The 14,386-nt window shown below is 36.9% G+C and overlaps 1 protein-coding gene across 1 annotated transcript in view; it reads left to right on the forward strand.

Moving 5' to 3' along the window:
• Nucleotides 1–14,386, forward strand: part of FREM1 (FRAS1 related extracellular matrix 1) — a 144,787-nt gene that overhangs the window by 76,203 nt on the left and 54,198 nt on the right. Inside the window, exons 18-21 of the mRNA XM_059072960.2 lie at nt 176–372; nt 3,849–4,071; nt 8,955–9,099; nt 13,854–13,995. Coding sequence (XP_058928943.1) covers nt 176–372; nt 3,849–4,071; nt 8,955–9,099; nt 13,854–13,995 — 707 coding nt within the window. The remainder of the gene's footprint in view (nt 1–175; nt 373–3,848; nt 4,072–8,954; nt 9,100–13,853; nt 13,996–14,386) is intronic.

The following is a 14,386-nucleotide window of genomic DNA, read 5'->3' on the forward strand; positions in this document are numbered from 1 at the left end:
TTTTATGTTGATGGTTATAGTGATTATAGCAGGTCCTGAAGCTGATTGTTAGGTCAACTGCCATGACCTCTTATTTCCTCTGCTGAGAAATAGGCTATCGGATTAAGGATTAAGGACCAGTAACTTGGAAAAAAATGTTTTTCTTATTTATGTGCTCTATCTTGGTGTGCTCTAGCTTCGTTTCAGTGGAAAGACATGAAGGCTTTACACATTAACTATGTGCAGTCCAGGCATCTGAGGATGGAACCAACAGCCGACCGGTTCATGGTGTATGTCACTGATGGGAAACGACGCTCCTTGGAGATACCATTTTACATTATAATCAACCCCACAAATGATGAAGCTCCTGATTTTATAGTGCGAAATATTACTGTAAGAAAGATATCAGACTTTTCAATTTCTCGTTTATCATTTTCTAATTTTTATTTTCACCTAGCCCACTTACATTAGTCTATGTGCACTTAACACTTTAAGTTGATGAGAAGTAGAGAAGGCAGTAACCTGTTATGTAATGCAATCACTTGAAAAGTACTTTTCTAATAATAGTGATGTTGGTGATGATAATAATAATAGCTAACATATAACAATTGCATGGTTACAATTATAGTTGCATATATATAGAATGTGGTACTTACTAGGTTGTAGGTACTATTCCAAACCCTTTACATGTATTCATATTGAATCCTTGCAATAGGCTGTTAGAGTGATCGCATTATTATTGCCATTTAACAACAGCAAAAAATGAGGCTTAAGAGGTTAAGTTAGTGGCCGAAGATCACAGAGCTTGGAAGTAAGTAGCAAGTAGGGGATCTGCACCCAGGTGCTCTGATTCCACAGAGTGCACTCTTAACCAGTGCTGTAATAGCAAGGACTCTTAGTTCATGAATCACAGGCATCTTTTTTTATACAGCTATTTATGAAGATATATTAAATGAAAAAATACAATTTGGGCCATTATTTTTATGCAGTTTTAAAATGTCTTTATATTATATAATAATATTCGTTAGTTTTATTTAAAAATTCAGACATATACTTAAAATGGCCCGGCATATCACTGCTGAGACAACAACTGTTGTCTTAAAAAATAATAATAAATATCTATGGTTAAATAAGTTAGAATGTTGAGAAATATACACAGTGAAATATGAAATTCTCCCTCTTCAACAGCCCCTACCCATAGTCACTCCCCATCAGTTGAGGTTTTAGTAATTAATTTCCACAGAAATAATTTGTGCACATGCCAGTGATATGTGTGTGTGTATATGATTTTTCTGTATGTTTTTACCTACAAATCAGGGATCATACTGTACCCTTCTCTCTACTTTTAAAAAAATGTTAATTATGCATATTGTAAATATTTTCATATCAGCATATAATCCTTTTTAAACAATTCTAAAGTTTATACAGTTGTTTAAAAGAGACATACACATAGCATATCCTGATTAAATGGATGAGCACAGGCTTTGGAGTAAGAGGGACTTGGTGTAGCTGTTTACTAGTTGTAGGGTCCTGGGTAGGTTATTTCTGTGTTTCTCTTTGCTCATCTGCAAAACGTGTATCAAATCTTCGTTAGGGTAGCCATGACAATCATGATGGTTAGGCACATAGAAAACCCTTAATAAATAGGTGTGATTCATATTAGTCTTGTTATGTTTGTCATCTTTTTTCAGACATTGACCAAAGCACATATTATCTATTTTGAAACCATTATCTTGCCTTATTTTGCACTAAAAATCATCAAACTCTCAATGCAGAAGTCTTTATTTGATTTTAATTTTCTACTGAATCTTAATGGTATATGAAAGCCACCCCAGGATGAGACTTAAGAGCCAGCTCCTGCTTTTCCTCTTCTGTTGGCACATGGATTTCTCCAGAGAGCACTTCAGTAATTATGAGAGAGAGAAAAGAATTACAGATGATTCCTTCTATACCTACCTCTATTGTCTCGTATCTATCTAGGATTGGGGTTTCTGAAATAATTAGGCCACTGGGAATTTGTCTCTTGCTCTTCTCTGAAAGCAATCATGCTTTTTTTTCCCCTGTGCATTCCTTAGAGAAGCTGTTGAAGAGTAACAAATATGGAGCCCCATGTGTTATTGGCAGAGCTGGCTTTAAGCTTCAAGTGATTTTTTTAAAATAGTCATATTTATTTTGCCTTCTTGTGAAAAAGTGTATTTATTTTGTAGCTAGCTGGGCTTCCATCAAGTTGTGCTGCAACTTGCAAAGAAAAAATTGAGGTTTTAGTTTAAGTTATTATAATCCATTTCAAAGCTGTCTACTAGTGAGTTTCTGCATTTTATGTCTCTTGATCTAAACCTATGATTTATAATCTCAATAAGCAATTGAATGTGCAAAAAAGAATCCCACATTTTTTCAATAAAATTTCCCAGTCATCTTGTGAACGAATTTACCATTTTGTAAATGAGAAAGGTTGCCATACAGTGAGTCCAGGAGCCCCAAGCTTTATAAAGACAGATAATTAGAACATCTTTTTAGGTTGCTTTATGAAAGTTTTTGGAGAAAAAGGCAAGTTATCATCAAAGATGATTCCCTAATTCTATCATTGTGTATTAAATTATGATGCCATCTCAGTTTTTAATAAGAAAACCAGCATAATTTTAGCCCAAATATCAGATATTATGATTCTTTTTTATGCATGTTCAAGGAAGAGTGGTTGCAGAAAGGCTGTCTTCAAAGTCCTTAAGAGAGGCTGAAGGGAAACGCCATTTTCGCAAATCTAAACCATATGTCTTCTTCAAAGCTAAGATGTCCACTCAGCCTCGAAGACATTCCTGGGCTCCTCCACTCTTTTGCACTTCTTGTTTATCCATATTTAGTAGCACTAGATATTTTCTTCCTTGTGTTATAGTTATTGATGGACAGGCCATCACATTCTCATCTGACTTCGATTCTTTAGAGTATTCGTATTCCCACAGCATCCAGTGAGCTGCAAATGCCCAATAAGCACATGTTAAACTTATACACTCATATTATTTAGATCTTGCTATATTTCACAATAGGAAACAAATACTTCTTTGTTCCCTTGCTATGAGAAAAAGAAGATAAAGATGACTAAGCACCATGTCAATGGTACTAATGGTACTGATGGTTTTAAATAACTAGATCCTACATGAAATGAAAAACATTCAGTTCTCTTTATGCTTAAAGGATTATGAAACCTGAAGTGGGGTGCAGGGTTATTCAGGAAAATTAGAGGTGTGAAGACTGGGAAGAGATGAGGGACCCAGAATTAAAATATATTCTATTGTGCATCCAGAAGCATCCTCTCAACTGTTGTTGACTGGAATTGAAATATAGAAGGTTTTACTACAATGACAAAAGTTAAAAACACCTAATACCCCCAATGTGCATGGCAGATATTTGTGCCATTTCTAAAACAGAAACGTAAGAATTATGAAAGCAACAAGGTCCAGGAGATTAAAATAACAGGGTAGGATCTGAAGGCAGAGTCTATACCTGGTTTTACAACTGAACTCTGTGACTTCCAGAAAGCAAGCATCCTTTTGGTTGCTTTTTCCCCCAACCTTTGAATTATGAAATATGTATATGAGATTATATGTATCTCTCCTTTAGTCCTTCATGTAAATAAAGTGATTTGAAATCTTCAAAAGAAAAATGTGAGAAAGATTAATAGATTTGTTCTTGTCTTCGAAGGTCATGTTGAACCATCAGTTTCTTTTCAGGACTCATTACACACACATCTCATGGAAAATTTGCATGGGTATCTTAAAATTATATAGGATATGTTAAAATTATTTTTTGAGCAGTTTGCCAAAAGAAAGACAGGTTTTATTTAGCATGCAGCTGACTTTCCTGTTTTTGTTTAGGTGTGTGAGGGTCAGATGAGAGAGCTGGATTCTTCCATCATTAATGCTGTTGACCGGGACATTCCCAAGGACCCCTTGCTGTTCAGCGTCATTCACAAGCCACGTCATGGCCTCCTCATCAACGGGGTGTTTAGCAAAGACTTTCCTCAATATAAGCAATCACCCAACCCTGGCCAGAAGCATGAACTTGTTTACAGCTTTTCCATGGAACTTCTCAAGAATGGTATATCAAACTTCACTTCAATTTGTTTGTTGTTGTTGATTTAATAATTTAACCCAGAAAAGATAATAATAAATCACAGAAAGAGGAAGTGAAGAAATGGCATTCACCTACATTCATTATCCCTCAAGGGTTTTTTCTGGGCTCTGGATTAATGCATGGCATGAAGCCCCAGCTAGAGATAGTGGGTAATTGAAAAGGAAATAATATGTTTTCCTTCACTTTTAGAGCATCAATAAAAATGGTATTTGTGATTTTTGGTAGTTTACCCCAAGCTTTTAATGTCATAATAAAAAAAATTTCTTTTTAAAACTATTGAGATCGTGGAACTAAATTGAAGAGATTTGTCTGCCCAAACATCCACATTTGAAACAAATATAATAACCATTATTCTCTGAGGAGATAATTTGCCCTTTAAGGAAATGACACATTGGAATAGCAGGCTGAATTATTTTTTCATTACTCTTTCTGAAAAATTGATCTTATCCCATTTAACATATATATATATATATATATATATATATATATATATATATATATATATGCTTTTAAATATTTGAGAAAAGTGTGTTGGCTCTAGAATCACTGCCTACTTGCATTCTCCTTCCTGCTCTGCCTTCATGTATTCTGTTTACCCTGTCTGAGGGGGTCCTTCCCTCTCCTTCCCCTGGTCAGCCAGTACCAGCCTTCAGAACCAGTTCACTATCGACCTCCCTGTGGAGCCCACCTGCACACCCCAAACTCTTCCTTCTCTGTGTTTGATTTATCTAGCACTTGTTCCACATTTTTTTCTACTATCTTTTAATTTTTCCTTTCCCCAACTAGAGCTCTCTGCCCCAAAGTTTATTTTGCAATAGTTGCACAATATCATATCATGTTTGAATTGAAAAAGCTAATTAACATACTTCTCAGTTTTATCAATTGCAAAGAAATAAATTCCAGAGCTTAAATGATGGTATTACCAAATGAATAACCCTGTGTAGCAAATAATACAATATATTGTTACAATATTTTTTTTCAAATTTAAGGCCAAGGAAAAAGAAATAATAAATCAAATTTTACTCTCAGGAAAGTCAGTTTTTTGGGACTTCCCTGGTGACGCACTAGTTAAGAATCTGCCTGCCAATGCAGGGGACATGGGTTTGATCCCTGGTCTGGGAAGATCCCACATGCCATGGAGCAACTAAGTCCATGTGCCACAGCTACTGAGCCTGCTCTCTAGAGCCCGCGAGCCACAACTACTGAGCCTGCGTGCCACAACTACTGAAGCCTGCGTGTCTAGAGCCTGTGCTCTGCAACAAGAGAAGCCACTGCAATGAGAAGCCCGTGCACTGCAACGAAGAGCAGCCCCTGCTTGCCGCAACTAGAGAAAGCCCGCATGCAGCAATGAAGACCCTATGCAACCAAAAATAAATAAAATAAATTTTTAAAAAGTCAGTTAAAAAAAATAACATTCATTGTTTATTATTAGGTTAAATAAGTATTGTATGCATATTGTGTGAAGTTTGCACTACACAATCATTTTGAGGAAAAAATTTTTAATATTCATCTAAATTAATATTTTGGTGACATTCTCAGAGATTAGATTTTCACCTGTATTTTATTTTTGGTTCATTTATGGCTACATTAAAAAAAAAAAACTTTAGTATATTCTAACCTCTGTCCCCACCAAACATACAGAACTTAAAAATTACCATATTATGTAATCTGGTTTTTTCTTATCAATTATTATAAGCATCTTTTTTTTTTTTTTTTTTTTTTTTTTGCAGTATGCGGGCCTCTCACTGTTGTGGCCTCTCCCATTGCGGAGCACAGGCTCCGGACGCACAGACTCAGCGGCCATGGCTCACGGGCCTAGCCGCTCCGCGGCATGTGGGATCTTCCCAGACCAGGGCACGAACCCGTGTCCCCTGCATTGGCAGGTGGACTCTCAACCACTGTGCCACCAGGAAAGCCCCTATAAGCATCTTTCTACTTTTTAAATATTGAGAACATGATCTGTGATAATTACAGTGTTTCATTATATGGACATACTGCACTGTAATTTTATACAGTTATCTCCTATTTTTAAGTATGCAGATAACTTCATATTTTGATATTATAAGTTACATATCAATAAACATATTTTACATATATTTATGTAACATAAATCTTGGTGCCCATCTCTTAATATTTCTTTTGAATAAGTTTTTATAATGAGATCGCTCGGTACAGAAAGGTCAGCATTTATAATACTTTTCGGAAAAAAGAATGCCATTGCTACCATGTGCCTTGGGTATGCCTTTTGTCCTAATCAATAATGGATATTATTTTTAAAAACCTTTGCAAACTTGGTGGTCAATTAATAGTCTCTCATTGTTATATTGATTTGAAGTTCTTAGATTATGAGTGAGATTGAACATACTTTCATGTTTATTGACCAGATATGTATGTTTCATCTTTTGTAAATTGCCTGATAATTTCCATTGTCCATTTTTCCATCAATTTGATTTGATTAATAAGGGATTGGTAAATACTGATGCTTTGTATTTTTGTCACATTACAATAAGTTTTTCCATGTTTTATTTGCCTTTAATTCATGCTTTAAAATACAGAAGTCAAAATTGTAGGTAGTAAAATTTATTGTTATTTTTCTTTATGCATTTTTCTTTTGTTTTTATATTAGGAAGACCTTCTACATCCAGGAATAAGATATTTATTTGTATTTTCTTCCAAATCTTTTAAAACAGCTTTATTGAACTATAACTCATGGGCCATAATATTCACCAACTTAAAGTGTATAATTCAGTGGGTTTTAGTGTATTCATCATCACAGTCGATTTTAGAACATTTTCGTTACCCCAAAAAAGTAATACCATACACATTAGCAGTCACTCTCATCCCTCCCTCCCCAAAACCCCGGGCAACCACTAACCTATTTTCGCCTCTATAGATTTGTCTGTTCTGAACATTTTACATAAGTGAAACCATATAAAAGGAATATGTGATCTTTTGTAACTGGTTTATTTTATTTAGCATAATGTTTTCAAGATTCACCCATATTGTAGCCTGAGTCAGTACTCCATTCCTTTTCATTGCCAAATAATATTCCATTGTACGGACATACCACAATTTATTTATCCATTCATCAGTTGATGGACATTAGGGTCACTTCCACTTTTTTGACTATTATGAATGATGCTGTTATAAACATTCATGTACAAGTTTTTCATATGGGTATATACTATATTTTCATTTCTCTTGGCTATATATCTAGGAGTGGAATTGCTGGTTCATATGTAACTCTATGTTTAACATTTTGAGGAACTGCCAAACTTTTCCAAAGCTGTATCATTTTACATTTCTACCGGCAACATATGAGAATTCCATTTTCCCCACATTCTCACCAACATTTGTTATTGTCTATCTTTTAAATTATAGCCATCCTAGTGTGTGTGTGTGAAGTACTATCTCATTGTGGTTTTGATTTCCATTTCCCTAATAGCTAGTGGTGTTGAGCATCTTTTCATAGGTTTTTGGCTATTTATATATCTTATTATATCTTCTTTGGAAAAATGTCTGCACAGATCCTTTGCTCATTTTGTAACTGGATTGTCTTTTTTTTTTTTTTTTTTTTTTTGTGGTACATGGGCCTCTCACTGTTGTGGCCTCTCCTGTCACGGAGCACAGGCTCCGGACGGACGCACAGGCTCAGCGGCCATGGCTCACGGGCCCAGCGGCTCTGCGGCATGTGGGATCTTCCCGGACCGGGGCACGAACCCGTGTCCCCTGCATCGGCAGGCAGATTCTCAACCACTGCGCCACCAGGGAAGCCCCTGGATTGTCTTTTACTATTGAGTTGTTAGCGTTCTTAATACATTCTAGATACTAGATCCTCCCTTATCAGGTATATGATTTGTAAATATTTTCTCCAGTTCTGTGGGTTGTCATTTTGCTCCCTTGATGGTTTCCTTTGGAGTTCAAATTATCTATGTTTTTGTTGTTTTGTTTCATCACTTGTGCTTTTGGTGTCTTATCTACAAAACCATTGCCTAACCGAAAGTCACAAATGTTTTCTTCGAACAGTTTTTCTAGCTTAGCTCTTGGTGTTTAGGTCTATGACCCATTTTGAGTTAATTTTTGTATATAGTGTGAAGTAGGGATCCAATTTCACTTTTTTGGCCTATGGATATCCAGTTGTCCCAGCACTATTTATTGAAAGACTACTCTTTCCCCATTGAACGGTCTTGGTGCCCTTGATAAAAATCAGTTGATCAAATAAGTATGAGCTCATTTCTGGGCTCTCTTCTATTACATTCATTTGTATCTATTCTCTGCCAGTACTACCCTATCTTGATTACTATAGCTTTGCAGTAAGTTTTGAAAATGGAAAATGTGAGTCCTCCAACTTTGTTCTTTTTTCCCCAAAACTGTTTCAGCTATTCTGGGTCTCTTGCATTTCCATATAAATGTTATATAGGTTTTTAAAAATAGTTTTATAATTAAGTTTTGATTCATCTAGAGTTTATTTTGGTTGTTGGCTTGAGGTAGGTGTCTAACTATAAATTTCTCTATGTAATGAACTAATTTTCTGTTTCATTTAAACACTCTGTCACCATTGTTCTCCTGCAGTTTATTAAATAATATATACTTTCTCACTGATTGTAAATAAGACCCTTATCAAATACTAACTTATTTAAATAGGAACTTTTATTGAACTAGGAGGGGTGCTCTTACTTCATAAAACAGTTTGATTTATGCACTTATCAATGCAGCCTTATTGTATTGATTAATGAGCTAATGCTAATACCAATGCCTTGGAGGTTAAAGCAAATGATCTGTGACGTGCTTTGAAGTGGTTCAATCATAAGAAAGATTTACTTTCTCTCTTTTTTCCCTTTTTCCAGGAATGAGGTTGATGTATTTGCATGATGACTCAGAGAGCCTTGCTGATGACTTTACAATCCAGTTGTCAGATGGGAAACATAAGATACTTAAAACCATTTCTGTAGAGGTCACCCCAGTTAATGATGAGAAACCAGTGCTGAGCAAGTAAGCTACCTGAAAAGAGTCCCTTTCAAATTCTGTATAAAATTCTGAGGTCTGGAAGATTAGGTGCAAATGGAATGTGTGTCCTCAAGAGAGAAACAAGTCTTTGACAGCTCCTGCCTGTTACAACTTGTCTCACCTAGTCAGGCACCTAGAACCTTTGGTGCAAATATTAGTTAGTATAACTTCTCCTTAACAATTCTCAAATTAGCCTTTTTAAAATTAATTTTTATTGGAGTATAGTTGCTTTACAGTGTTGTGTTAGTTTCTGCTATACAGCAAGGTGAATCAGTTATATGTATACATATATCCCCCCTTTTTAGATTTCCTTCCCATTTAGGTCACCACAGAGAATTGAGTAGAGTTCCCTGTGCTGTACAGTAGGTTCTCATTCGTTATCTGTTTTATATATAGTAGTGTATACATGTCAATCCCAATCCCTCAATTTATCCCACTCCCCCTTCTCCCGTTGATATCCATAAGTTTGTTCTCTACATCTGTGTCTCTATTTCTGCTTTGCAAATAAGTTCATCTGTACCATTTTTCTAGATTCCACATATAAGCAACATTATACATTATTTGTTTTTCTCTTTCTGGCTTACTTCACTCTGTATGACAGTTTCTAGGTCTGTCCACATCTCTGCAAATGGCACTATTTTGTTTCTTTTTATGGCTGAGTAGTATTCCATTGTGTGTATGTACCACATCTTCTTTATCCATTCCTCTGTTAATGGATTTTTAAGTTGCTTCCATGTTCTGGCTACTGTAAATAGTGCTGCAGTGAACACTGGGATGCATGTATCTTTTTGAATTATGGTTTCTCCACCTTTCAGTTATTTGAGTTTCTTCTAAAAGTTTCATTTAGTTGTCAATAATTCAAAATAACCAAACATACATTATGGAATGAACAGTGTACTAAATATTTAAACACATGCATGTACACACATCAGAGTGTAATTAATATATAGATTCAATTAAAGTGTGGTACTATTAACTGCAGACAGTCCTCACTGTGGATTTGGTCAAACTTTGAACTAAGAGTGACTGAGGGAAATATATCACTGACACTTCTTTCATCATCTTGGTATTTCATTGTCCTCCAGTCCTCTGCTGTGTTCCATAGGGATCAATGCCCCCTTGCCACGTTGTCAAAATCATCACATTTTTAAAATTCTGTAGTGATATTATTAACTGCAGACTTTCTCAGTGTCTCCCTCTGTAGCTGATCAGAGTTTGGTCTTAGGGTACAGAGTCTTCATCAATTATATTTCTATAGCTCTAGCCATTTCTCTTATTATTGGAAACTGTACAGAACCGTCCAAGGTTAGAACTTCAGGAAGTCCGACTCTCCTCAGGTGCTGGATGGAGAGAAGTGTCTGCTTCTTGGTACCTCTTTGACCATTTTAATGGTGTAGCAGTGAGGGGCATTGAGTAGACAGTCCAAGTTTTTATCAGGAAGTGAGCAATTTCTTGAAGTATGTAAACTCCCAAAGTCTCATCCACTTTGCAGAAAACAGGACCTTAAATAAATCCCTTCCTTATTCTGCCAATTCTCCTGCTGTTCCCTGTGGGCCACCAAGGCCCTTGGAAAGCATTATGGGAAATACTGGAGATAGTTTTTTGGAGGATTGCATCTCAGATATCAGTATGACAAGGAGTATTCAATAGAAATTTCTATTTCCTTATTCTCTAGCTAGAATGTTGGATTGGTAAATCTTGATTTATAAAAATGAAAATATGAAGGATATTGTGGTATTATGAAACCTCCTTTCTGATGAACTCATTTTACCTAAAAAGGAGGGAGAGGTGAAAACTGGTGTTTATTAAGTGCTTACTATGTGGCAGTACATTGGCTCCTTTCACATATGTTTGTTCCTTAAGTCCTCACCAAAACTGTGTGAAGTAGGTATTGTTATCCTCACTGAGACAACTGAGACCAGAAAGTTAAAATAACTTAACAAGGCACTCATTCAGTCCTATCTGATTTACTATTTCTTGCTATGTTCTTGCTATTAAACTTCCTGGCATAGCTTCATCTACAGAATCACCAAAGCTCCTCTAACTTTGCCTCGAAATTCCTCCTTCTTCTTTCTTTTCTTTTTTCCTTTTCTTCTTTCCCTTCCATATGTGTCCTTGGGCATATCACCTCTTGCCTTCTCCGAGAACTTGCTCCATTATTTTTTCCCTACTGCATCTTCCATCTCTCTCTTTTCATTCCTTCTGCTAGCTAATAAGACACAGGGATATAGTTAGTGGTGAAGGGAGCAGATTCTGGAGCCAGACTGCCTTGGTTCAGCCACTTATCGGTGGTGTGACCTTGAACGTGTTACTTAACCTCTCACTACCTCTTTGTCAACTTCTTTGTAAATGGGGATAATAGCAGTACCCTCTTCATGTGGTTGTTGAAAGGATTAAAGGAATTAAAATATGTAAAGGTACTTCAGAGACTAGTACATATTAAGTTCTCATAAGTGTCAGTTATTAGCGTTATTCCAAGCAGTATTCTCATTCTAAAACTACAACGATGACCCAGTGCCTCATTTATTTCAGTGCCAAACTATTTGGAGGAATAGCTTGTGTTTGCTTCCTCTATTCCTGCCCACTGTCCAACCTCCCTTAAAAGTTACCCTTGGATTTCCCACCAAATCTAATGGCTTTTCTCATCTTGCTGGACCTTGTTAGGTCATTTGACACCATTCCTTTGATATTCCTTTTAGATGCTATGCTTTTGGCTCCTGGGGTTACACCCCCTTAGCCCACCTCTGATTCTAGTTGCAGCTATGATGGAACATACCCTGCATGCTGTCTGTGCCCCATCTAAGTGCCCATAGTGCTCTGCTTTTTTGCCTCTGGGCTTTCTCTGAAGCAGCAGTGGCTCATTCAGCCCATGTCCAGGCACAGGGGAGAATACTTTGAGGGCAACCCTCAACCTATGAAAGGTAGTGGATAAGTATCCCAGCCTCCTATCCTTCTGAAGCATAATTTGAGGCATATTCTACATGGCTCTTCAAAGGATCCCCAGCAGGATTGAGCCCCATAGCAGTAAATACACCCTTTGTTGCCTTTTCCTCCTTCCCTTCCTCATTCCTTCCTCCCTCTTGCTTGTTCCTGAGATCACTTCCCAAATAAATTACCTGCACCAAGGTCTTTGTGCCTTTCAGGGTAACTCAGACTATGACATACTTTTTTCTCTCTTGGACCCTCTGAAATTTAATTCTGACCCTTTCTTTCTACCAGACTCCTTATCATCTTCATTGTATTGGCTTCCTGTTTTGATTCATCTGTTTCTATATTAAAAGCACCACTGGGGGGACTTCCCTCGTGGTCCAGCGGTTAAGACTCTGTGCTCCCAAAACAAGGGGCCCGGGTTCAGTCCCTCGTCAGGGAACTAGATCCCGCATGCCGCAACTAAAGAGCCTGCCTGCGGCAACAAAGATCCCGTGTACCACCACTAAGACCCGGCACAGCCAAATAAATAAATATTTTTTTAAAAAAGGGGGAGACCTTTCTGCACAGTCATGTGTTTAAAAAAAAAAAAAGCACCACTGGGAATTCCCTGGCGGTCCAGTGGTGAGGACTCCATGCTCTGACTGCCAGGGGCCCAGGTTCGATCATCGTTCAGGGAATTAAGATCCCACGAGACGCGTGGCGCGTCCCCCCTCCCCCGCAAAAAAAACGACCCACCACTAATCTCCATAAGCCCTAAACCATCATTCTAGCCTTCTAAAATGATAGGATTAATATTCTCTAGTAAAGAGGTGGGCAAAAGTCACCTCCTATGGCCAGGGAAGATGTTGATTATGAGTAGGCAAGAAAAACCTAGTAAAAGAGGTTAGAACTGAGGTACTTGGGCTGTGGCTTGTCAGCAGAGGAGTGGAAGGCTGTTGAGAATGACCAGTTGATGTTACACAAATGTCCTTAATCTGAATCCCAAGGAAACTTCCCAGTTTTTCTCAGAAACAAAGTGTCAAGTTGGACACAGGCCATGTGTGATGACCAAAACCAAGAGCTAGAAACACAGGTGAAAATAAATCTCTTCTTCTCTTTGGTAGGACCAGGGAAAATAGCCATATTGGCTGTGAAAGCAGCAACCCTTTATAGGAGACACAAAACCCACAGCAGCAGCATTTATGGTAGAAGCAGCACCTGCTCTCTGTCCCAGCCTTCTCTTCAAGATGCCAGGAGCTGACCAGGCAGCTGTAGCATTTGGAAAAGATGAATTACTGTGAAGAGAATGCTAGTTACCCAGAACATTACCAAGGAGGAGAGTAATGTAGAGGGCTACAGATTACCTAAATATCACCAAATTCATAATGGTCTATCATAAAGGGTACCAGAACACCCGTGAATAAGTCATCTCATTTCTTTAAGTTCCTGTCTGTAAAATTAGAACAATAATACCTAGCTCACTTACTTAATGGAGCTGTTGTTGTGTCAGATAAAATTTTGGAAACAAAATCAGTTTAAAATTTATCAAATTTTAACAGAACATTATAAAGTTCTATACAAGTAGACAGAAGTATGTAGTTACCTCATGCCATACTCATTGTTGCAGACTAATTGTCTTTAGGACTTTCACATGTAAGGTGAAATGAAAGCTTATTTTACAAATCTGACATCATTTTCAGTACTTTGGATATTGAATATCATTTCCTAATTTTTTAAGGTTGAACACTGTAATAGTCATTATGAGTGTCCCCTCCTAAGGTGATGTCTTCTATTTTTTTATATCAACCCAGACATCTTCCTTTTTACAGGAAAGCTGAAATTACAGTGAATATGGGTGAAACTCGTATTATTTCTAGTGCAGTTCTCTCAGCCATAGATGAAGACTCACCCAGGGAGAAGATATACTACTTATTTGAAAGGCTTCCCCAAAATGGGCAACTTCAGCTTAAGGTTAGTGGCCTTTTTACTTTTATTTTTCAAAATGAATGTAACAGGTATAAATTTTCTAAATGCACAGATTTCTATAACTGAATTTATTCTGTAATAGCCATATTTTGCTCAGAAGTAGAAAATTTAATTTTCCTAGTTTGGGGTGAACTCATACTATTCTAAATTTACTTCCTCAATTCAGGGTAAATTCAACCAAAATTAAGGTTCATCTTTGCTCCTTCCCGATTGGGATTGTACCTAAATTGGAGCATAGGGAGTTACTGGGGTAAAGCAAGTTGTCTAGTTACTGATGAGAATCAGGCATCCTTTGAGATGTCTTTATTTCTACTAGATTTTGATTTTTTAAAAAGTAGACTTTATTTTTTAGAGCAGTTGTTGTGGGTATCAACAA

The sequence above is a fragment of the Kogia breviceps genome, chromosome 8 (assembly GCF_026419965.1).
Source record: "Kogia breviceps isolate mKogBre1 chromosome 8, mKogBre1 haplotype 1, whole genome shotgun sequence".
Lineage (NCBI taxonomy): Eukaryota > Metazoa > Chordata > Mammalia > Artiodactyla > Physeteridae > Kogia > Kogia breviceps.